The 26,738-nt window shown below is 35.7% G+C and overlaps 1 protein-coding gene across 3 annotated transcripts in view; it reads right to left on the reverse strand.

Annotated features, from left to right (window-relative positions):
• Positions 1–5,919: 5,919 nt before the first annotated feature.
• Nup205 (nuclear pore complex protein Nup205) overlaps positions 5,920–26,738 on the reverse strand; it is a 610,691-nt gene continuing 589,872 nt past the window's right edge. For all 3 annotated transcript variants that reach the window (XM_090405724.1, XM_090405715.1, XM_090405707.1), the window contains exons 39-40: positions 17,133–17,287; positions 5,920–6,189 (exon numbers count right to left, since the gene is read on the reverse strand). In XM_090405724.1, coding sequence (XP_090261850.1) covers positions 6,103–6,189; positions 17,133–17,287 — 242 coding nt within the window. In that variant the 3' untranslated portion in view covers positions 5,920–6,102. The remainder of the gene's footprint in view (positions 6,190–17,132; positions 17,288–26,738) is intronic.

The following is a 26,738-nucleotide window of genomic DNA, read 5'->3' on the forward strand; positions in this document are numbered from 1 at the left end:
AAGAAAGAAAGAAATTTTAAGATGCAGAATGATGCAGTCTAGTAGGAATTACTTAGCCTCTTAACAGATTGTTCAAAGCACTATATTTACTCTTAAACTAGTATTTCTAAATATCAAATCATATGCATGCATAATAAGCTTTAAAATTTTGCATATAATTTATTAGCATAAGAGAGCAACTTAATTTTTTCTTTTGGTGGGAGAGGAGGGGAAGTTATGTTATAATATATAAACAAATTTAAGGCAGAATGCAACATTTTCTTCATTTGGTTATTTGTTTAGATATCAAAGAGAATGACCCACAATTGAGTAAACAAAAATGTATTTTCACAGAAATTGCATGGAGAATAAGAACAAGTAACACTGGAAAAAATTAAAATAGAGTAATTTTCTAATTTCTCTAGAACCCAGCTGAAGGTTAATTAGAAATTGGACTTCATGAATCACAGAATAGTAGCAGTGAAAATATTGCATGCACTAATATTCTAGTTAACAGAGGTATCGATCCAAGCATAATTACAATCACTTGCAAACATGTATGGACCAGAATAGTGTAGTAGTGGTTTGCTATAGTGAACTTCCTTTAGAATTGCATTATGCTTATGGGAAGGTGGCTAAGATTTTTTGGTTAGTTTGTGATAAGGAGTGAGATGGTTATAGTGAGCCAGCTGTATTACATATGTCACACTATTACTAAATAAAATATTGAGCGAATACACATGGGCTAATTTCATTTTTTTCCCTTAAAGCATACTGAAATAAAACTTGCATCATTTGAAAAAGAACTTGATGTTCTAGAATATGGAAGTTCCATAAATTAATTGGTTATTTTATTTACTCTTCCAAGAAAATAAGTTTTTGGTTAATGTAGACAGAGTAAAGATTAAACCTGTTCTTATTTACATGATTTTCTTTCAAAAACTGTTCTTACTCCTCATAACTAAAATAAATTATGGACTAAATATCCCTCCTCTCCTCTATTAGCAGGTTCATATTTCTTTAATTAATCAGTCAAATTCTATGAAAAGTTACTTTTACTTTCATGGGGCATCGGCCTAAATGAGTCCTAGATATTCTTCTTGAGATAACATAACAGAATGCACCGTTTGAAATAAATATGGGTAAACCTTGAAAGACTAAAATGGTAATGTTCATGCTTACAAACAGATATATGCTGAAATTCATTGAAGTTTAGTTGTTCTGCTTATACCTTTAAATTGGTGGGTGGCAGCAGTCCTAAATATGTCCCTCAGCCAGTGGGTGTAAAACCATTAGGTTAAAAAAAAAAACTATCTGGGAGTGACCAGGGGGTAGTACTGCCATGGATACTCAAAGTTCAAAATTGTTTTTGGTCACTACAGTGGTCTCTTTCTTGCAAGAAATAAGACAGGACTATGTTTTCAGAGCATTCCAGTTCTCTAGGTTGATGTCCCTCCATCTGACACATATAAGCATTTCAAGATTTGTCAAACAAAGAAGAGAAATGGGGTATACTATTATCTGCAAAACTGCAGACAGGATTTAAGGTTAGTGAGAGAATGGTCATTAATGCATAGGAAAAAGAGCCTGTACTCCTGAATTGTTGGGAAAATCTGAAGAGTATCAACTGTTTCTATGACATGTAGTAAATGAATACCAGAGAGAAAACTAGTGACCATGTGAAAAGAGAAGAAAGCTTGGTAAGCAGTCCTGATGAATATGATCAAATGTCCAGAGATAAATAATGTTGGTGTTAGGAGATGTGCTGTGCAGCATGAGTAGCAGAATCCATATTACTGTTTTTTTTTTTTTTAATGTTGGGCCCATATACGAGAGGTTGGCTGGTCAGCCTACTAGTACCATATATGGGTAGTGGGATGGGAAAGGAGAAACTTGTTGACATTCAATTTAAAAGCCTGTATATTGTATTCCTTGGTAAATACATTAAGGAGAAGACTGTTCCACAGTACAGCAGTAGCAGGGATGAAGGAGGAAGAAAAGAAACTTGTTCTTTGGGTTTCAAGGTGTACTGTGAAGGGATGTTGGGTGGCAGCTGTACATGTTCCAATGGGTTTAGTACAGAGTGGGGGGAATTACTGATGCTGTTTCAGATGAGCATTTTCCATGCAAATATTTGTAGAACATACAAATTGCAGAGACTAAATATCTATGTGAAAGTGGGGGGAGTGAGTTGGTAAGCGATGGATCATTTATCAGTCTAATTGCTCTCTTCTGTATTGAGTCAAGCATTTTGAGGGAGCCCCACTCCAAATATGAGAATAGTATTCGATAGCTGGGCAAATTTGTGATTTGTGTGGTTGATTTCCATCTAGTAGCGAAGAAAGTAACAATGGCCTGTCCTATTATTTTCAAGAAAATCTGAAATGAGAGCAATGGAATGATAATTGACTTTTTTTTTTTTTTTTGGAATAAGACAAATACAGATTTTCTTTAATAATGCTAATTAGATTTCAGACAACTATGAGATCCCTATAAAGACTTGATGTTGTCCAGAGGAGAACAATTCGGTCATAGATGACCCTTCCCTCACAGGCTCATTTCAACCTCTATCTCACAGATGTTATTTCGGCTCTGTTTCGTGTATAGATGCTTCCATGACCCCCCCCCCCACCACACACACACATAGTGTATAGTCTGTTAAAACAAACTGCAAAAACACATCAAACTTGCTTTTCCTCATAATGTGTTTCCCAACAACTTCAACCTCCAGCTCTTTAAGAAAAAAGTTAATAGAATCTTTTTTCCCAGTCCTCTGCACTTCACACACAACATTGACATGCTATATGTTCTTCTACCTCTTGTGCATGGGATAAATATAAAAAAGATATTGTAAAGACATAAGATGAGTGTGAATTTCAGAGCACACATCAGGATCAGAAGACATAGGTATACAAGCTAGTAAAGATTTATCTGATGTTGATTTGAGAAAAAAACAACAACAACAAAAAAAAGGCTTTTATTTGAACGTAACTGACTCACCAACCTAGCAACTGCAACTACCTTCATCATCTACACCAGGGCTGTCCAACCTTAGGTAATCTGAGGGCCGCATCGAAAAATAAAATATTTATCCGAGGGCTGCATCACAATGCCTATCTACTAATTTGGTGAGTAGCAATGACACAACCTCAATAGCTGAACAAACAAACAACACTAATCGAGTGCTCATGTTCCCCGGAGCATGCGTGTTGGAACAAAACAGTGTAAGAGCATGACTCTAACACATCTAATATTTCAAAAACACATGGGTATATAGTGACATAAAAACACCAAACAAAATTACCGACATCGAGATTATCAATTAGTGATAGAATTAAAATATCTAATGCGCATTTGATTCAAATTGTTATTTTATTTTTCGCTCGTAAAAATCAAAATCCATAGCCAGGTCGCACAAAATTGCACCACAGGCCAGATGCGGCCTGCAGGCAGTGCTTTGGACAGCCCTGATCTACACCAATGATGCCATCTACTGCCAACCATGACTATTTTCATAGACAATCACAAACATCCATGCCCATGGTGGGATTCAAACCTGTTGGCTGGAGAATGGATATACTAACCATTTGGCCAACCAGGCCGGCATTATGAATGATCTTAAAACAGTGACACCTAGTTATGAGAGAAGGGAAATTGTTAATGGCAGAAGCATTTGTGAGGGAACAGAGGGCTTAACTGCCATTTGACCTGGAGGCAAGCTTTCTACATTTGATCCTTTTAATGTTGGATTTGTTGATTTTCCAACAGTTCTAGGCTGAGTGTGATTTGGTAACTCAGATTGTAACTTTGTCCATTTTCTCTTCTACAAGACCTTTGCTCACGACTATCTCATATCTTTTGGCTACAAAGTGTTAAACTCTTCTGATCAAAATACCTGCTCTGACTGAATGAATGAAGCAATTAATGCTGGATTGCAGTCCCCCCCATTATTATCCCTACCTTGGTTTTTCAAATGTGCCAAGACAGTCCAAGAACAAATTCAGCACTCAATACCTGCTCTGGACTCGGCCAACCCAACACTGCAGCTTGCAACAGTCACAAAAAATCTCAATGACTTTGAAAGAACCAAGTACAGAAAACTTTCCCCCCTCATGCTTCTACATCTTATATCCAGACCATTATTAAATCACCCTGCAAGCATTGTCACCTTCCTCTCCTCGCATAATGCTGAGAACAGCTCAGTGAATGCAACCTCCGGTCTTTTGCCAGAAACACATGAGAAAAATCTTAAGAAGCTTAGATGAGTGTTTTGTCTCTGATGCATTTGCTAAAGAGAATAATATAGTCTTTAAATCCAATGTTGACAACTTTCTCTTCTCTTTTCAACTTTCTCTCTCTCTCCATGGTAATAAGGTACTACAGTTTCAAAAACTTTTCAACATTTGAAGTTATCAATTAAATCTATTAATCAAAAATGAAATCACTGTATAAGAACTCTGATACGCAGGCTTTGCTTTTAATTATATATATATATATATATATATATATGTTAAATAAAATAGTAATTAGATGAATAGATCGATGCAGTGAGTGAGTGAGAGACTACAAGTAAAGAAATCAATTCAACCGAAAGTCCATATTTTCAAATAATCAATTATATGTTTATTATTATTATTATTACGTGACACTTCCAGGGAGTCCAAGGAAACTCATTGTAGGAGGGCACACACACTACTCTACTTTGCTAAATACATCTCATCCTCTTCACTATTACTTAATTCTCCAACTACAACACTACTACCATCAACGGCATCTATCACCCATCATCACCAACAAAGTTTTTTTTTTTTTTTTTTTTTTTTTTTTTTTTTTTTTTTTTTGTCTGTAAATTGCGTGTGTTCTGCGGGCTGATTTGTCTGTATGCGGGAATAAAAAACCGAGTGTCCGGGAGAAAAATCCTGCTACCACCATATGATAAATCGACTAACTCACCTTCAACTGAAAAAGTCCATATAAGGATTCCCTTTCGTCACGACGAGCATTGAACCCAGGTCTTTTCCAATGGAAGGATACAATATTCCGCTGTTCTTCCAATAGCGCTACAGCGGCTGATAAATGATGTAACTGCATTAATTAATATATATATATATATATAGCAAGTTAAATGAATGTAACTTGTTTCATTATATGTTCCTCAGGAACTAGTTTAAAAATGAATTATAATAATCAATTTCCATTCCTTTTAAATAGAATATAGAGTGTATTAGGAAAATTTTCATATATTTTTATCTTTCTCTCTTTCTTTCTTATAGTGAAATGTATGGCACTGAAAAACTAGGAACAGATTTTAAATTTTTTATATCTTACAAATTCTGATTCCGATTCTCAAATCTCAGTCAATACAAGCTACAGACTATCTGGCAGTCAGTCTTTCCTGCTCAGGATTAATTACTCTCACTAAAAATTCAGCAGGGTCAAAAATACTATTAATAGAATAATATTAGTATTTTAGCATAAATATGAATTACCCAATACTCTTTTCAGATCCACTTTCCTTTCTTTCCATAATCAAGCAGGATGAAAGACTATTAGATCCTTGACAAGTCCAAATTGTTATTCTAATTATATAATCTATATAGTATAATACTGAAATCCAAAACGAAGGGATTTTTATGGTATTTAGAATGCCTTGAGTGAAATGGTCATTAGAAAACAGTAATGAAACTAACTAGTAGACTATTAACTGTCCATCTTTGGAAAGTACATGGCAGGAAATGTAAGTGAAGTTTAGGTGTCTAATTTCACTATGGTAAAACTTCAGCTGTAAAACTCTACATCATGATTCTTATCTTATGGCAGTTCATGGTACATTGATGGCATGATTCATTTTCTTTGTTTTCATGTAGTATTAGACTTCTAACTTTGATTTTTGCATATAACAACAACAGTACAACAATTAAAAAGCATCTATACACAAACTGAAAATCCAGCCTTTATCAAAAAGAGTTTCCATTAATGTACAAATATATTAACATTTGTCATTAAAAATATTAACATTTATAAAAAAAAATAATAGTTCATAATCAGTTACTATATACAGATCAAATCTTAGAACAGTAAACATTAAAGACAGCAGATGGAAGATTACATTAGTATTTATAACTACTTTGTATGCTGTCGGACCAAACGTTTAATGCGGCAGACTACAGGTTCTGTGAAATTGACATGGCTTTTTCCTTTCCCTAGGTACTGAAAAATAAATCATTTTCCTTTAGATAAGAACATTTTATAAAACTAAACATTTTAGGTAGGGTAGTTAATCATTATACTGACCTTTTTAAATACATAAGCTATCCCACCGTAATTAAAAATGTAAAATGCACACGAACAAGTATTTCATAACTAGAATTAAAACAGGCAAATTTTACATATTTTAAAACTCCCTTGCTCCCATCCCAAGCAAGTTTGGGTTCTTGCTACCCTTGCAATAAGAACTCAAACAAGTTGTTACCTTCACGAAGTACTGTTAAATGATTTTTATTATTTAACAGTACTAGGGGGGGGGGGGAGTTTTGTAAAATGAATATAAGCAGCCCAAATTCAAACAAACACAAATTTTACTAGATTTACAATTAGAAAGGGAAGGAGGGGAAGATTATAAATACTCAAATTTAAAAATTCTTATGAGTTTTCTCATAACACATTTTACTTGTTTAAGTTAAGGGATATTACATCCCATATCGTTTCTTAGCCGAATAAGAAACTCAAAGAGTTTCATGCCGAATATAGTAGAAACTATATAAAGTTCGGCGATTCCAAGCGTAAGCAAATACCTGGATACCGCAGCAACTGATCCTTAAGGTAGTGCAGTATCCAGCTCCGATCACTATTCTTGATATTTACCCATAATGTGAACTTAGCTCCTAGGAGCTCTATTACTGTTCTACATTATGAGAGAAGATCACTACCCAGACCGGTTTCAACCTTTATTGAGGTCTCATCAGTGAGTAGGTAGACCTAGTTAATATCAAGTTTGTAGCAAACAGAACTTATACCCGTTCTATGAGTAATGCCAAGAGGTGTCCTAATAAATTATTAGATATATGAAGAGCCAAAGGCTCTTCATATATCTACATATATCGGCATGAAACTCTTTGAGTTTCTTATTCGGCTAAGAAACGATATGGGATGTAATATCCCTTAACTTAAACAAGTCATATGTCGCCGAATTGAAGCCTTTGGATCTTCATATATCTAACATTTTACTTGTTTACCTGAGCATGAACAATCCAAAGTTGCTCATCAAGATATACTTGATGTACACACTTTTGTAAAGGAATAAAACAATTTCATCCAGAGTATTTTAATCACTTAACAAATCTGCCCAAGTATATTCAGGTATTCCCATAAGACTGAAAAAATTATCGCCCTGAGTTTACTCGTGTTGTATTTCTCCCCTAATATTAACGATTTAAACAAAAATACTCATATGGCAGTTTCCATTCATTTTTGTGCTTTGAGCATGGCTTAAGATGGAATATAGATTCTTATTGGTGGGATGATGTGATGTGAGGATGAGATATAGGTGTAAAGCTATTCAGTTTTGTCATGTAGAGAGAAAGGGTGTTATATGTTATTTCTTTGTGATTTGAAATGAAATGCGACTCTACTTTCTACTTTCATTCATCTCAAATGAAGGAATGTCAATGCAAAGAGAAAAGCTGTTGTTATCCCCACATTGTAGCTGATTATAATAACAAGAAATTATAAATATTACAAGAAAACATTTTTCTAATTTTGGAGGTAGCTGCATGAGGAGAAATTTTAATATACCATGTTCATGGAGAAGATTGTCCACTCTTCCCTTCCAAGCCTTAGTATTTTATTAGAAGTCGACAGCAGACTTTTTGCATGCCTCACCTGTAATTTTTTATGTCACTTTGAGTGCAGGAATCAATGATTTTTAAAGTAAGCATCTGGTTTGTCGAACACAAATCCTTCACGTGTGTTTTCCTATCTTCGCCTGGCATAGGGTTGCACAAGAGACAACATCAGATGTGACATCAGTGCTAATCTCAATACCATGTTTGACCATGCATGGGAAATGATTGTAATTCATGTTTGTTTTCCTATCTTTGCCAGGCACATAGTGACATCAGTGCTAATCTCAACACCAGGTTTGACAATGCATAGGAAATGAGTGCAATCTGTGATGTTATAGGGACATTGGCCATGTGGTCTAATGCTTGCATGACACATTCAGCACTAACAGTAGATTCTATTGTTTACTTCCTGCCATAATCTATTTGATGGAATGCACGGCATGTTCATCAGGGTACCATGCCATGACAAATGGCTGATTCAGTAATCCCACTGCCTTTTTTTTTTTTTTTAAAGAAGTCACATGATTATTTCTACAAGTTTCAAGATTTCTGATTGCTTACTATTACTGTTTTCATATTATGTGAGAGGTTTTTTTTATTTCATGAGTGCAAATGCCATACAAAGGTCCATTCTGTCAACTTTTTTTAATTTCAAGGTGAGCATTTGTACAGGCATTGCATTTTCAGGTTCTTTATATATTCAAGGTGAATTTCATGTGACAGAGGAATGCTTCTGAAAGGTGAAGACTTCAAAACAACATTGCAACAAATAGAAAATATCTTAAGAAAAAGTAGCAATAAGAAATGAAAATTCAGGAAAACAACATTTCATAAAAATATAAAGGAAAAAATATACGAAAAGAAAAAAAAAGCATGCCATACAACTAGTATATGCATGGATAACAAACAAGAAAAAGAAATGGCAAAAATATGTCAACAAAATATAAAAAATAATAATACTAGAAGACCATGAAAATGATGGTAAGATGGATTGCAATAACACTGTTGCAACAGGTCTGTGAGACAAAAGTTGAATTATTAAAAATGTAGAATTAAGAATAGGACCCGTAGAAATGAAATTTGTCTGTAAACTTTTTTTTTTTTTTTTAAATTCCAAGTCATGTAATTATTTGTACAGGCATTTTCAAGGTTTCTGTTCAAGGTGAATTTCATATATGACAAAGGGATGCATTATCTTTCAGCATTATCTGAAACTAATAAGAATGGAAAAAGGAATATATATATATATAACAAAATTATATAATAATTTTGCCCTTTCTTCCAAGGGAAAAGCAGGAGTAGCAATAATACTACATTAACAGCATCAGTTAAATATATATATATATATAAGAATGATCTGCTTTCTAAAAACTTCCCACTTGTCTTCTAGTATTATTGTTATTTAATCTATTCATTTTTGCATTCTCTTGACATACTTTTTTCCCATTCTTTTTCTCTGTTTGCTATCCATTCATTTAATAGTTGTAAAGCATGCAATTATGCTTTTTTTTTTTGTATATTTCTTCATTCCTAATTTTATAAAATTTTGCTTTTCCTGCAATTTTCCTAAGAGTTTTCATTTCTGTAATAGTGTTTAACTATTTTGTCCTAATTATTACAGCTATTGTTTCAGATGCATAAGTTAAACTTAGTATTATTATTATTATATTTTTAACATATCATTCTGTCCCAGCTGTTTTTCTATTACTAATTTTTCTTAAGATGTTTTCTATTTGTTGCAATTTTATTTTGAAGTCTATATCTTTCAGAAGCATCCCTCTCTGTCACAGGAAATTCACTTTGAAGAGAAACTCAAAAACGTCTGTACAAATGATCACATGACTTGGAATAAAAAAAAAAAGTTCACCGAATTATTTAGTGGTATTAATACAAAAAAATTGATATTTATTTAACTTGTTTACTGATATTTCACTAGTATTATATTCAGCATCTTCAGAACACAAAATCAGCAGGAACAGTTTAAAAAATTGTAACAAGCAACTCAAGGAACTAAATTCCTAATTGGAGCTACCTATTGTTGGATAATGAGAAGAAAAAACAAGTATTAATTTGATCTTAAAATGACTATCTACAGATTTTTAGTAAATTGATATAGCCATACTTGTTGAGGCGTTTGGGAAATGTTTTAAAGCTGCTGCTGATTCCAACAGTAATCTCTCTGACTTATGACTTCTGTTTTCTTCCATTTGATCCTGCATGAAGGAGTGTCCAAGGCATGGGTCTAACTTGCCATAATGTTATGGCAAGACTGCCTTCTTTGAGCAACTGTTTTATTTCTAACCCAGCTCTCAGATCCAAAAGTTAAAATTGGTTTGCACACTGTCTTATATAACGTTATTCTGAATGATTTGTTTAATATTCCATGCATATTTATTCTGTTCACTCTTTACTATAACAGCTTTGCTTATTCTGTTGTTGTTCCTTTCCATATTTATTTTGATACCGTCACTAAAAATCGTGCCTTAAAAGTTGAAATGTTTCACTTGTTCTGTAGGTTTCCAATTTAGGATGCAGCTGATGTTTTTAATCTTCCTGCCTATATGTGTAGTTTTTAATCTTATTACAGACTTTCATACCAAATTTGTTACAGCAATCCTGAATTTAGTTAAGACATCTGGCAGACTTGTACTGGATTTATTTAAGAGCACAACTACATAAGTAAAGAGCTGAAATTAACATCTCCAATTTTGATATCAGGCCTAATGTAACGTTCCTTCATAATGTGATCCATATAGATGATAACAGTAGAAATAGTTTGTATCCTAGTCTCAACTAATTTTACATCAAAACACCTTCCTGTACTCTTCAATTCTAACTGCTGATTCATTAGGCAGATATGTGTAAATATAAAGCACTTATGTCATGACAGAATTACGTAATCCACTTTATCATGTAGTCTGCAACCAAATCACAGTTTACAAGCCTTTACTTACCATGTTGGCAAAATGAGATATAGTCCATCTTCTGCAGAACAGAAGTCGTCGTCCAGTAGCATCCTTTAGCAAGAGGGTTGCAGATGAGCAGCTCTTCTCCATTTCTCTCTGTCTGTCACCTCTGTCATTCTTAAACCAGTCCATTCCACGATGTCACTGAACCACTCTCTAGTTGGTCTTATGCGTCTTCTCTTCCCCTCAACTTTCCTTTGTAATATAGTTCTTGTTCATCAAGAACAAGAACTATATTACTCTTCTTAAACCTTCTTGATTTGATATTCTCTCTGTATAGCTAATCTTTTCCATCTTTCTATAACACCACATTTTAAATGCATTAATTCTTTCCATATCTCTCTTTCTGGGTGTCCATGACTCACTTCCATAACTTGCAATACTCCAGACTGTTGCTTTAACTATTCCAATTCTAACATCTATTTTAATATTCTTGTTTATTAAAATTCTCTTCATTTCCATAAATGCCAATTTAGCTTTGCCTATTCTATTTCTAATGTCCAACGCTGAAGTTCCTTTCTCTGAGATCTCCAGCTACCCAAATATTGAAATCTTTCCTCCACATCTCATCTTTACATTATCTCCTATTTTTCTGGGCATTATCATTATCTTGGTCTTTTTTGTGTTAATCCTTAGTCCATACTCTTTACAAGAGTTTCCAATTCTTTGAACAATTTGTTGCAATCCATTTTCTGCCATCATCACTACATCATCCGCATATCTTAAGTTATTAATGATTCTTCCATTTATTTTTATTCTATCTTCTACATCCTCAAGTGCCTCTCTCTCTAAGCATCTGTTCACTATTAAGAACAGAAGTCCATAATAATAATTTAAATTATATGAGCATGTAATGTTAAAAATTCCCAAAAGAGACCATGGATGGTACTTGTTCTTAGAAGTCATCTTTTGAATATGATAAAAGGAAGTAGAATAGATAAATTGTTTTTATATGCAGATGATCATTTCTGATGTGCCTTTCACATAGAGAATGTTATGTGATAGACATTTTCTTATGTGGTTTATCTGGGAGTGTAAATCATTAACATCTTGTTGACTGTAGAGATATTGCAGTCATTCAGGTCTGTCTTAATGAAAACAATTTTCTTACTGGAAAGATGTGCAATAATACCATGCAGTAATACAAAAGATTTAATAAGTACAAAGAATTAAATTGAATGAATAAGGGAGGAGAGTGTATTTGAAGCAATAAAACTTCAATATAAAATCATCTATTGGAATTATGATTTTTAGTTATAACAGTGTCAAAACAGAATTACAGTATTTTCTATATACATAGCCTTCAGATTGTTATTTTTCTTTGTGCTTAAAAATAAAAATTTTAGACAATTTAAGGCACAAATGATTTGAAAGGTGAGAAATATGCAACGAGAGAGGATATGGGGAAGCTGTTGGGATAGATAGGAATGAAGAGTAGGAACTGTGAGTCTGCTGGGAGAGAATTGAGAAGAACGGCTATGATTGTCAATGAGGGGACTGTGCAGAAGGAATGGTGTGCAGTTTATAGATGTGTAAAACAAATTTGATGGACATGGGGACCTGTGTATGCCTGATGGACTGCACTTGAATGATTTTGGTGTTAGATGCTTGAAAGTGTTGTTCAGTGAGAGTTTGGAAGTGCAAAATCAGGGAAACTACAGATAATGGGGGGGGGGGGGGAGTTGGGAATGTGTCTGGCCACCCCTTGGACGGATGGGCACGAGTGTGGAATGACTGTGGAAATGGCTGCTGCTTGCAGGAATGATTGTGAAGAGCTGGATGCAGTTTCCCAGGTTTCAAATCTGAATATGCAGGTAATGACATTATGCAGGGGTAATTATGCCCCCCCCCTCAAAAGGGATGCTGAAATCATTTGGGGCTGTCTAGTGTGGGATATGGGCTAATATGACAAAATATATAAGCAAAGTGGATATTAGATCCAGTAATATTTTAATAATATTTTAGTAATGACAACATATATTGTTGGTTGCTGCCATGGACCTGGGGAAGATGTGGATGGCATGCATCCACAAATTAGCAAGGAACGCAGGCCAAGTGGTTATCATGGGGGGGGGGGAGACCGCAACTGTGGAGATATGGATTGGAAGAGAGAGGGACACATGGCAAAATGGAAATGGAATTTATACAGTTACTATAGGATAATTACTTAGGGCAGCATGTGATGGAGGGGACCAGGGCTTGAGAGTGTGGGATCTGATAATGGCATCAGAGGATCTATCTATCACTACAGTGGTGGCTCTATCTACGATCGAGGAAAGTGGCTTGTAGTCTTGTTCTGGAGAAGGGGTTGCTCAACATGTGGAAAGTTCATTTAAGAAAGAGTTCATGCAGGACTAAAGCTGGTGATTATGACAAACTAAGAAAGCAACATGGAGCAATACTATGATATAAGAGGCTACATGGAATAAGAGTCCTTGGTCCATGGAGAGTGTTCAAGGATTATTTGAGTTAGGCAGTATTGGAGTGCACATCCAGGGTCAGGAGGATAGGCCAAGTGGAGATTACATGGATGAGTAACAATATAGAGCAGGGCTGCATGTGGAGAGAATATGAACAAGAAGGTGATCAGCATGCTCATGAGCAGTATGGGCACAAGCGATTGGGGGGGGGGGGGGGAATACTAGTGTGGTAAAGAAGTCTGGATCAGATTTTCAGAGAGAATTGGCTGGGCAGGCCAAAGTAAACCCTAAACAGTTTTTTCTGCTACACAGCAAGTTGGGAAAGAAGACTTTGCTCAGTGCTGATGGCAGGAAAGTAACAGAAGTAGAAGAAATGGTTGAGTTATTGGGTGATTACTTTGTGAGGATATATTGTTCAGGTGGTGACTTGGCAGTTGCTAATATGGTGGAAACTGATGTGAGAATAGATGAACTGGAGGTGCCCAGTGTATTGAAAAATATCAATGTGAATGCAGCAGTGGATCTGGACAGAATGCCAACTCATGTGCTATGAAAGTGTGCGGGTGAACTGGTGATGCCTCTGCCGAGGTTGTTTAATCTGGGTTTCAGCTCTGGCAAAGTTCCAAGGGAATGGAAAGAGCATAAGATAGCTGCATTACATAAAGGTGGCAATTGCAGACCAATTAATATCTCTATTGGAAAAGGTTGGTTAGGAATGGAATTCGGGACTGGATGGATGGAAATGTGATGCAAGGCTCCAAGAGGGGGGGCGCCCTCTATTGGATCAGCATGGCTTTGTAAAAGGTAGATCCAGCCTCAGTAATTTATTTGCATAAATTACTGAGGCTGGTTGTTGGTCTATTGTAAACTATTATATAAGTTGGAGTAAATGGGAATTGATATGGTGGCATGGATAGGGAGGTAGCTGATGGAAAAACATTAGGGGGGATGGTGTGTGGGGAGTGGAATCAAGGCAAATGAGGGCAACTAGTGAAATGCCCCCCCCCCCCCCCCAGGGCTCTGTACTAAAACCACTGCTCTTTAAATTGGTACATTAATGATATAGTGGAAGATTTGAGGGGAAATGTTTTCAGCTGTTTGCTGATGATGCAAAACTCAGGAAGGCAATGGTTGATAAAGTGATGTAGGTATTTACTCGAATATAACTCTCACTCGAATATAACTATTTTTGGAAAGTAAAGTTTTACAGGAAAAAACTAAATTGATCTTTATGATTAAATCCCCAATATTCATTATAATTTATAATTACTGACATTATTTACAAAATGAATGCATTTAAATTTTAATTATGAACGTCATTTATGCATCATGAAGATGAGCAGTCAATTTATGATTGGCCGCTCATCTTCATCATGCGATATATTTGAATCTTTAGTGACAAACGTTTCTCCATATTTCAAGCAAAAATTACCAGTAATTTACAAGACTTGAGATACATTATGAACAATCCTTCAAGAATGACTAATGAGAAGTGAAAGCAGAGTGTGAAATGGACAGCAAAGGTAGGCTGATAGAAATAGTGCAGCTACGAAGGCATGCATATGATTGGTGGAGTATTAACAAAAGATAGCACGACCCAACGACGACAACAACCTGATGTCTATTGAGTTGAAATGCTGATTCTCTTCAACAATTCCAAAATATCTGAAACTGCCATAACAATATTCACTATCTATTTTTTAAAGTTTTAGACTTTTTTCGTGCGCGAGGTATATGCGAAACATTTTAATTTATTTTTCTGTAAAGTAAAATCAGGGGTGCAACAGATATATGAGAGGGCGAGTTACATTCAAATAAATACGGCATCTTGCAGGATGATTTAAATAAATTTGCAGTGTTGGCAGGAACAATGGTTGTCAATTTGGTGTTGTGAAATATGAGGTAGCACACTTCGAGATGAGGGAATTGCATGCAGTGTTGATGGCACACTGGGATGTGAGGGTGATGGTGGATGGAGATTTGAAATTCAGGGGACACATTACAAGAGTTGGCAAAATGGCTCAGATTTGGATGTTGAGGGGCACAATGACAGGTGGAGAAGGGGAGATTATTGTCTCTCTCTCTTTATGGGGGCTATGATTTTGCCACATGTTGACTGTACACAGATTCATGATCTATATTTTTTGGGGATCAGGAGTTGCTAGAGTGGATTCAGAGACAAGTGACCAAGCTAATGATATTTCTGTGGAATGTTCCCTATAAGGATAAACTGAAGGTGTGTGTGAGCTGCAGAGTTTAGCTAACAAGCAGAGGAGAGAGGATATGATAGAAACTTATAAGTTAGTAAAGGGATACTATAAGATTGACATAAAATTTTTCAATACATGGGAAGTAGTGGGAAAACAAAGGGGATCACACTTGGAAGTTGTCTAAGTGTGGTTAGTAAAGGGTGTGAAGACCAGGCTCTTCACTCAGAGAGTGGTAAATGAGTGGAATGACAAGAGGTGGTTGTGAGTGTCCCAACAGTGAATAAGTTTAAGATGTATGACAGGTATTGTGTTGATGACAGTTTTGGTCTCCCATGACGGGTCTTTTTGACTCCATCGAGTATCCATATAAATAATAATAATTTAATCAGCAGAATTTAAAAAAAAAATTCTGCTGTACTATAAATACACTAACAAGTATGAGGGTGGTCTGAGACGTTCTCAGCCTAACAATGAAAAAACGAATTTATAATTTCAAAATTATTTTTATTTTTCAACATAATCTCCCTTAAGACTAATACATTTATTCCAGCGATGCTCCAGAGCCATTATCAAGTCCCTGTAGTGGTTCTCAGTAAGATCTGCAAAATACTCCCCTCAATCACCTCTTGATTCGAAGAAAAATGCTGACCAGCGAAGAAGAGTTTTAGTTTTGGGAAGAGACAGAAGTCAGAGAGAGCCAGATCTGGGGGAATAGGGTGGATGTTCCAACAATTCATAATGCAGATCCCTTAATTTTTCCATTGCCAAAACACCTTTGTGGACAGGTGTATTGTCCTGATGTAAGATGATTTTTTCTTCTGCAAACTGGGTCTTTTTCTCACGAATTCTTTCGTGTAGTCTGGTTAAAAGATCGGAATAATATTCACCGGTTATTGTTTTAACCCTTTTGAAGATAATAAAACAAAATGCCTTTAGCATCCCAAAACACCGATGCCATGACCTTTCCTGCTGATGGAACTGACTTTGGCTTCTTTACCACTGAACAACCGGCTTCTGTCCACTGTTTTGACTGCTGTTTGGATTGTCATGTTTAATGGTGAATCCAAGTCTCATCCATAGTAATAAATTGGCACACAAAATCAGTTTTATTCTTGTTAAAACGCTTCAAGCACTGTTCAGATTTTCATGTGAATGTGTTTTTGATCTGCTGTGAGCAAGCGCAGCACCCATCTTGCAGAAAGCTTTTTCATTTGCAATTCTTCATGCAAAATATATCCTACATGTTCTTTTAAAATGCCTATAGTCTCAGCAATATCACGCACTTTGACAAGCCAGTCATCCAATACCATATCGTGCACTTGATCATCTTCAAGGCTGGTACAGCCATGTTTAAACTCGGCAGCCCATTTCTTAATTCTTGAAAATGAAGGAGAAGAGTGCCCATAAACTTTTATGAACTTCGAATGAATTTCTTTTGGCGTTAAACCTTCTTTTACAAAGAATTTTATAACAGCACGATACTCAATTTTATCCATTTCAAGGGATACAGATAACACTTTTACTTCAGCAATTTCACATGGATTGGATACTTATGACAGATCTACCAACTTAAAAAAAAAATGCTGATAGTGTTGCCATCTATGATCGAGGCCAAGAACTTTTCAGACCACCCTCGTATTATACAGAAAAACTTTAATTTGTTATCACGCACTATACTAATTATTATCATATGAAGTAACATAATTCACAAACCTGTTCTACTGAATGAAGCTTCTGAAAGAAAGATTCTGACATTACTGTTTGTGCATCTGTCTTCATTGAATCTAAATCTTGCTGAGTTATGTACAGTTTTAATAGCTGAGGTATTTCTGATGCTTTCTCAGGAATGACAGTTGTAATAGAAGATTCTAAATTATATCAAGAAAAAAAAAAGCAAAATAATCAATTTCTAGTATTCTCATAAAAAAATAATATGAAAGAAACTAAGAATTTCAACCCATCTCCAGATAGTGCCAGATCAACTTTCGAAGTATTGGTTATGAATGATTTTACTAGTTATATACATGTCTCTCTATATTATAAAAATATGAAATTCTTGGGTGATATGTTCTTCATTATGAAAAATTATCAAAATTTCCTTGTAATCTCATTAAACTGGTTATCTACATAACAGTAACAGAGACTCTGAGGTATACTGATGAACATCAAAACTAGGTGAGTTTTGTTCAAATTCATATTTTAGAAATATGACTTCTGCATTACTTCAACCTTGGTATCACTTCTGAGTCTGGCTCCTGCTGCTGAGACCTTAATAAAGGTTGAAACTGGTCTGGGTAGTGATCTTTCCAATAATTCCAACATTATGGGACACTAAAGCAGGTGATACAAAATCATTAGCCTCTATATACGAGTTGCCCAGATGTGACGTTACTTCATGCGCAAACTTTGTTTGCTTACACTTGGATAAAGGATTAAACCAAGAATATAATTTCTTGGCATCTTTAATTTACAGAGATGACATATTTGTAATCTGGCTCCACAGTAGCCAAGTCCAACACTTTCCTTAAATCATCTAAAAGAACAACACAAAAGCATATGGTTCATGATTAAAAATAAGAGAATATTCACATATACATTTACACAGGCAGTTCATCAATCAGCTAACAAAGAAATAAGGATAATTAAACACTATACTCCAACGAAATTAAATTTTATCAAATCAACCATTTCTTTTTTTTTTAAAAAAAGTGGATACAATAAGAAAATAATTGAAACGATCTCACTAAAAACCCTGCCATATAAAAGTTTTATTAGAAAAAACAATTTATTCATTCCCTAAAATATATCATCCACATTAAGTATAGACTCTGGGGAACCCCCCCCCCCCCCCCCATGTTACTCCTCTTAAAACTATTATTATAAATTCGGCTATTATAGCCTGTTTTTGTATAGCAGTGACCCTTATTTAAATACATTGGCTATCAATACTCAAGGGGTATATATATTTAGGGCATATATATCATCCACATATTCAACCAAATTTAAATTTTCTCTTTTTTTTATCTCATTTAATTTGATTCTTAAATGTTGTTATTATTGCATCCATAATTACATTAAATATACACTGAGTTAGCTTTGAATTAGGAACACTCACCTAATAACATGTTGGTCCATCTTTCTGTGCATTCATGGCTCACAGATGTCTAGGAACAGATTCCCAAGGTGTCGAACATCCTCCATGCATAACACAACCCATGTCTGCTGCAGCAACTCTCTCATTTCACACTCATTCTGTGGAGGAGGAGGATCAGTAGTTCTCACACCCCCGTTCTAGCATATTCAACACATGTTCAACTGGGTTAGAGTAAGGGGGAGTTGGGAGTCAAGGCAATGTGGTGAATTCGTTGTCTTGTTCCTCCAACCACTCAGCAGTTGCCTGATGACAACATGGGTTGTCCTGTTGAAACACAGCACTGTGGTTGGGATAGACCTCCTGCATACATAGATGGAGATGGTCAGCTAACAGGTCCATGCAGCATTCACTATTCAGTGTTTGTAGGATGATAACCAACAGACCTAGGGTGAGCCAGGAAAAAAGCTCTCCAGACCATAACACCACCTCCACCAGTCTATTGAACCCCCAACTGTGCAACCAGAGGATAGGGCTTATGCTGTTTATGTCAAATGTGAACCCAGCCATCAGCATGAAATGGGACTCATCACTCCAAGCAACCTTCTTCCATCTGTCAAGGTTCCACTGCCGAAGTTCCTTAGACCATGCAAGGCATGGTTTGTGATGCCTGGCCATCATCATGGCACCTTTGTTGGTCTCTGGCTGTGGAATCTCGGGCAAAGCAAGGTATGGCACATAGTGCATGTGGAAACAGGTCAAACTGCCTTGCTGTTGTAGTGGTGGGTGAGCTATGTGACTGTTGCACATCACTGCTCAGATACCAGTCATGACACCTGACACACACCTCTAGGACCAACACAAGTAGCTGACCAATGTGAGCCCTTCTGCTGGATGGCTGTCCATGTTAATCCAGTCCTGGTACACCTTTGATACAGTAGTACAAGAGCAATCAACAAGTGCGGCTGTTTCCGAAATACTGACACCTGTCCTCCATGCCCCAACTATCTGCCAACAGCCAAACTGGCTTACGTTGCCACATTTCGCAATTACTGGCAAATGTTTATTGATTACGTACAGAGAATAGTAGGAAAGAATGCTGTAAAAGGAATTAGAGATGATAAAGGTGACATGAAAACGGGAGAAACAGATATCCTTGAAGTATAGAGTAATTACTTTGAAAAACTGCTAAACGAAACAAGCAGTGATGACAGCACAGTGGTAAAAAACACTGACCAGGCATGCAGTCAGGAATACATATCCATACTTGAAGTAGAAAAAGCAATCAAAGGCTTGAAATGTGGAAAGGCAGCAGGAGTAGATGATATTCGACCAGAAATGCTGAAGTATGGTGGTATAAGAGTCTTACAGTGGCTGCACTGCATAATTCAGAAAGCCTGGACAGAGGGATGAATTCCTGATGATTGGAGTAGAGCTCTCATAGCACCCATATATAAAAAGGGAAATAAAACTGCATGTGAGAATTACAGAGGTGTTTCCCTACTGAGTGTTCCTGGCAAGATCTATGCAAGTATACTTGAGAAACGGTTGAGAAGAATTGTGGAAGAAAAGCTTGGTGAAGAACAAGCTGGATTCAGGCCAAATAGAGGCTGTGAGGATCAGATCTTCACTTTACGACAAATAGTCAAGAAAGCATAGGAATATAAAAAAGACCTGTATTTAAGTTTTGTCGATTTGGAAAAGGCAAATGACAAGGTGCCAAGAGAGAAGCTATTCAATATGCTGCAGTTATATGGTGTCGATGAGGCATTATATCAAGCAATACTTAGTCTTTATTTGAGTTGTAAGTCAGCAATTAGAATTGAAGGAAGTACAGGAAGATGGTTTAATGTTAAATCTGGTGTGAGACAAGGATGTATATTATCCCCTCTGTTATTCATTACCTATATCGATCACATTATAAAGGAAAGTGGTATTAAACATGATATCAAAATTGGAGATGTTAATGTCAGCTCTTTGCTTTATGCGGATGATGTTATACTCTTAAATAAATCCGCTACAAGTCTGCAAGATTCTCTGACTAAATTGAATAGCTGTTGAAATAGATATGGTATGAAGGTCAGCAATTAAAAGACAAAGACAATGAAAATAGGCAGAATCATTGAAAATGTCAACTGTGTTGTGAATGGAGAACCTGTGGAACAGGTAAAACATTTCAGCTATTTAGGCACGATTTTTACTGAAGATGGTAAATTAAATATAGAAATAGACAACAGAATCAGCAAAGCTGGTTATGGTGGGAAGTCAATTGAATAAATTCATATGGAATAAGAGAGAAATTAGTTGGAACACTAAATTAGCTGTATACAAGACAGTGTTCAAACCAGTTTTAACTAACCTAACTTATGGATCTGAGAGCTGGGTCAGAAGTAAAACACTTGACCACAGACTAGAGACCGCAGATATGAGAGTCCTGAGAAAGATTATAGGCGTGAATAGATGGCATCAATGGCAATATCATATTAAAAACGAGGATATTAGGAAAGAACTTGACATTGTCAGCATCCGGTTATGCATTAGCAGAGCTAATCTCAGGTGGTATGGTCACTTAAATAGAATGGGAGAGGAAAGATTAGCAAAACAAGTGTTCTCTGCCAGGTTGGCAGCAAAACGACCCAGAGGAAGACCAAGATATAGGTGGATTGATACGGTACAAAGTGCTTTAGACGATAGAAATATAAGATCTGATAATGTTGGAGTCTTGACAAGTAACAGACTGATTTGGAGGAAAATTGTAGATAGGAAATTAATAATGATGTAATTTTTTTCATGTAGTACTATCATATCCTGTACACCCTTTGAGGGTACATGGCAGGAATTTGATGATGATGATGAATAGATGTACCTATTAATAGTAGCTGTGTTGTTATCATATGGTACTTTATTATCATGCTGCATATGTAACTCCGGAGAGGGATGTTACTAATGCAAAGCAAACTCAGAGTACATGGACCTTAAAGAATTCACCTTCTTTGATCATAGGGATTTTCTGTGCATTTGTGTTGTGATTACTTTGTTACATATTTATTTTTTATGTATATATCTTTCTATAATTTCATTGCAAGTCTTTGCTAAGTAAACAAAAGACAAAAATTGGTTCATTATATTCTACTTATATTATTATTATTATTTGATTTACAACATAGCATCTGTACATAGTCTTTGCTTATAGAATCCTTGTTGTTCATTGTTATAATTTAGTCTTGACTTTAATCCTTCTTTCATAATTTTTGTACATATTTTTAGATAGTGCATAATAAATTTATTTCCTGATAGATTCTGGGTTCGATATTATTCAATTTCTAAATACTGGTATAATAATTTATTAAAGTAACCTAAAAGTAAAAATAATTTAAAGTATTATAATTAAAGTAAAGTATCTTTCACAGCTTGCACACATAACAAAATTATATAGAATTTATTCAAAAACTGCAACATATTTCATCCAATGTTACATGGACATTGTCAGGGAGATAGACCGTTAACTACATTAAAAAGATGAATCAAAATAATGAGTCACAAATCATGCATATATGCTATATTAGCTCATGTCACAGCTGCAGCTGAAGTATACGATATTACACTAATAGAGTTCAAAGGAATAATTGTAGTAAGTTGCATAGATAAAAAAATAAATAAATATTAATTTAAAAAGTACTTATGAACAGTTAATAGTGATCATTTCCCAAAACTTAGATATTGGCATACAGTCTGATTGGTTCAGGTTCAGACAATTTCTTAGCGTTTCAAGGAAAAGAAGTTCAAATGTGGACTAGCTGGAGGGAATAAGTGTGTTGTCTGGTTCCAAAGAACCTCTGTGCCTAACGTCAATAGCAGGAGAAGCAAAACCAGACTTGTCTAATTCCAAAAATGTAACACAGTTTTGATGTTCTTCAATTCTAATCAAGGCAGATTGGTCAGCCTCTTCAAAATAGATAAGATGACATGAGCAGTTTACTTGGTAAATACACGGTAAGGAAAGAGGTGAAGAGGTGGTATTGTATCCTTTGTTGATGGTAGGAGGGAAGACAGTTTCCAAGCTGGTTTGAAAGAAGCATCATCATCAATTTCCTGCCATGTACCCTCAAGGGGTGTACAGGATATGATAGTACTACATGAAAAAAATTACATCATTACTAACTTCCTATCTACAATTTTTCTCCAAATCAGTCTGTTACTTGTCAAGACTCCAACATTATCAGATCTTATATTTCTATCGTCTAAGGCACTTTGTACCATATCAATCCACCTATAGCTTGGTCTTCCTCTGGGTCGTTTTGCTGCCAACCTGGCAGAGAACACTTGTTTTGCTAATCTTTCCTTGCCCATTCTGTTTAAGTGACCATAACACCTCAGATTAGCTCTGCTAACGCATTCCTGGATGCTGACAATGTCAAGTTCTTTCCTAATATCCTCGTTTTTAATATGATATTGCCATTGATGCCATCTGTTCATGCCTATAATCTTTCTCAGGACTCTCATATCTGCGATCTCTAGTCTTTGGTCAAGTGTTTTACTTCTGACCCAGCTCTCAGATCCATAAGTTAAAACTGGTTTGAACACTGTCTTGTATACAGCTAATTTAGTGTTCCGACTAATTTCTCTCTTATTCCGTCTTCTTCACTAAAAATCGTGCCTAAGTAGCTGAAATGTTTTACTTGTTCCACAGGGTCTCCATTCACAACACAGTTGACATTTTCAAAGAGTCTGCCTATTTTCATTGTCTTTGTCTTTTTAATGCTAACCTTCATACCATATATTTTACAAAAGCTGTTCAATTTAGTCAGAGAATCTTGCAGACTTGTAGCAGATTTATTTAGAAGTATAACATCATCTGCATAAAGCAAAGAGTTGACATTAACATCTCCAATTTTGATATCATGTTTAATACCACTTTCTTTCATAATGTGATCCATATAGATAATGAATAACAGAGGGGGATAATGTGCATCCTTGTCTCATACCAGATTTAACATTAAACCATCTCCCTATACTTCCTTCAATTCTAACTGCTGACTTACAACTCAAATAAAGACTAAGTATTCTGCCTATTTTCATTGTCTTTGTCTTTTTAATGCTGACCTGCATACCATATCTATTACAAAAGCTGTTCATTTTAGTCAGAGAATCTTGCAGACTTGTAGCAGATTTATTTAGAAGTATAACATCATCTGCATAAAGCAAAGAGCTGACATTAACATCTCCAATTTTGATATCATGTTTAATACCACTTTCCTTCATAATGTGATTCATATAGATAACGAATAACAGAGGGGATAATGTACATCCTTGTCTCACACCAGATTTAACATTAAACCATCCAATAATTGAAAAAAATAAAAAATATAAACATAGATGGATGGAACACGTTCAAAGAATGAAAACAGAAAGATTACCAAAACAAGCCTTAAAGTACAAGCCATCAGGAAAAAGAAAACCAGGACGTTCTCTTAAACGATTCAACGATGACTTCTAAGGCTGGAACAGGCCATAGTAGGCCTAAATCCTTGATACGTATGATGATGATGATGACCATCTTCCTGTACTTCCTTCAATTCTAACTGCTGACTTACAACTCAAATAAAGACTAAGTATTGCTTGATATAATGCCCCATTGACACCATATAACTGCAGCGTATTGAATAGCTTCTCTCTTGGCACCTTGTCATATGCCTTTTCCAAATCGACAAAACTTAAATACAGATTTTGTTATGTTCCCATGCTTTCTCGATTATTTGTCGTAAAGTGAAGATCTGATCCTGACAGCCTCTATTTGGCCTGAATCCAGCTTGTTCTTCACCAAGTTTTTCTTCCACAATTCTTCTCAACCGTTTCTCAAGTATACTTGCATAGATCTTGCCAGGAACACTCAGTAGGGAAATACCTCTGTAATTCTCACATTCAGTCTTATTTCCCTTTTTATATATGGGTACTATGAGAGCTCTACTCCAATCATCGGGAATTCGTCCCTCTGTCCAGGTTTTCTGAAATATTTCATTTGCCACCATATTTCAGCATTTCTGCTCAAATATCATCTACTCCTGCTGCCTTTCCACATTTCAAGCCTTTGATTGCTTTTTCTACTTCAAGTATGGATATGTATTCCTGACTGCATGCCTGGTCAGTGTTTTTTACCACTGTGCTGTCATCACTGCTTGTTTCATTTAGCAGTTTTTCAAAGTAATTACTCCATACTTCAAGGATATCTTTTTCTACTGTTTTCATTCACCTTTTTCATCTCTAACTTCTTTTACAGCACTCTTTCCTCCATTCCCAAGCTTCTTCAATAACAGAAAATAAACATCAAGAAGGTGGCAAAATATCCCAGAATATTTTGCCACCTTCTTGATATATATTTTCTATATTCTTGCCAAAGTCCTTCCATAACTTTTGTTTAGCTAGTTTTACACAGTGTTTAGCATTCTTGCGTTTGTCTCTATATTCTCTAAGAGCACAAGCTGACTTATTTGCTAAGAACTTTTGATATGCTTTCTTTTTAACCTTCACTGCCTCTTTAACTTTCTGTGTCCACCAGGGAGTTCTGATTTTTTTATCCTTGCAAACAACCTCACCACATGCCTCTCTGGCAGAATCAATCAATGTTTTCTTCAGAGTTTGCCACTGAATCTCCAGGGTTTGGTTCCTGTTCTCAAACTCTTTCATTTTTACTTCAATAATCTTTGTGTATTTTAGTCTACAGTTCACATCTGAGAGCTGCTCAACTTTTATTCGCTTTAAAAATTTCTTACATGTTATTCTTTTTAATATGAAATTCAATTTTATCCTGCTCAAGACTAAATAGTGATCACTTCCAATTTCATATCCTCTGTACTCTCTGGTGTCCTGCACCAGGGAGAAAACATCACTATCAACAATAACATAGTCAATGAGACTTTTCTTATTCCTAGCCTCTTCTCTCCATGTGAATTTGTGCACATTTTTATGTTGGAACATGGTGTTAGTAATAACTAGTTCATGTCCTGAGCAGAAATCCAACAGATATTTGCCATTATTATTAGGTTTGGTCTTTTCTCCAAATTTTCCCAAAATATTTTTGTATGTCTCACAATCATTTCCTACTCTGCTATTTAGATCCCCAACAAGGACCAACTTTTTCTTTTTCAGTTGCTTTTTCTAAAGCATCAAAAAATTCCTCCGCTTCTACCTTAGTAGAACCTTCTGTGGGATCATAGGCACAAATAAGTCTCATTGTCCAGTTCCCCATTCTCATATTTGCCCACATTACTCTACTTGAGATTGACTGCCATTCAAGAAGATTAGCCTCGTATTTTGTGTTGAAATGGCTACTCCTTCTTTTCCTTGATTGTGACTGCCTGAATATAACATTTTGTAATTATTGCTCAGAAAGATCTCACCAGTTTTGGTCTTTTTTGTTTCAGTTGCCCCTATTATGTCGATCTGGTACTTATCTAATTCCTCAGCTAGCTCCATTTCTTTGCCATGCAGGCTTCTTACGTTGATAGTACTGATCTTTAAATCTGGTGATGTTGAGTTGGTGTTTGTTTTGAGATTTGTTCCAGTAGCTGACTTTTCGCTGTTTGCCCTGGTTCCCTGGCAAAGATAACGGGGACCTTGTTTAACCGGGCAACACCCCAGCCAGCATGAAATTTTGTCATGTTGTACCAACATTTTTTTATTTTGGTTTAACCAATAAGAATACAATTTGGTCGGCTAAATCCCAAATTGCCAGCCCATCCTCGTTTGTTCGGTATCTCCAGGTAGATACCCAACAGGGTGCACTAAGAGAAGGTGAGGATTGGACATTAGGTCAGAAGCCCTGATCGGTTCTCTGCATTTCTTTAAAGGCTATGTGGAGGTCTCCTCTCAGTTATACAGCTTTGACCCTTAAGCACCTCAAGAAGAAGCATATAGATTGCATATGAAGAAGCATATACATTGAATTTATGAAGAATCCTTGCTATTTGTTCTGAGATTCCTTTAAGGTCATCATCATCATTATCAAATTCCTGCCATGTACCTAAGGGGTATACAGGATATGATAGTACTACATGAAAAATTTACATCATAATTAACTTCTTATCTACAATTTTTCTCCCAATCAGTCTGTTACTTGTAAAGACTCCAACATTATCAGGTCTTATATTATTATCATCTAAGGCACTTTTTATTGTATCAATCCACCTGTATCTTGGTTTTCCTCTGTTTTCCCCCTCCCCCCCCATGCA

Source organism: Typopeltis vanoorti, chromosome 2, assembly GCF_054136105.1.
Source record: "Typopeltis vanoorti isolate ZY-2024b chromosome 2, IOZ_Tvanoo_1.0, whole genome shotgun sequence".
Lineage (NCBI taxonomy): Eukaryota > Metazoa > Arthropoda > Arachnida > Uropygi > Thelyphonidae > Typopeltis > Typopeltis vanoorti.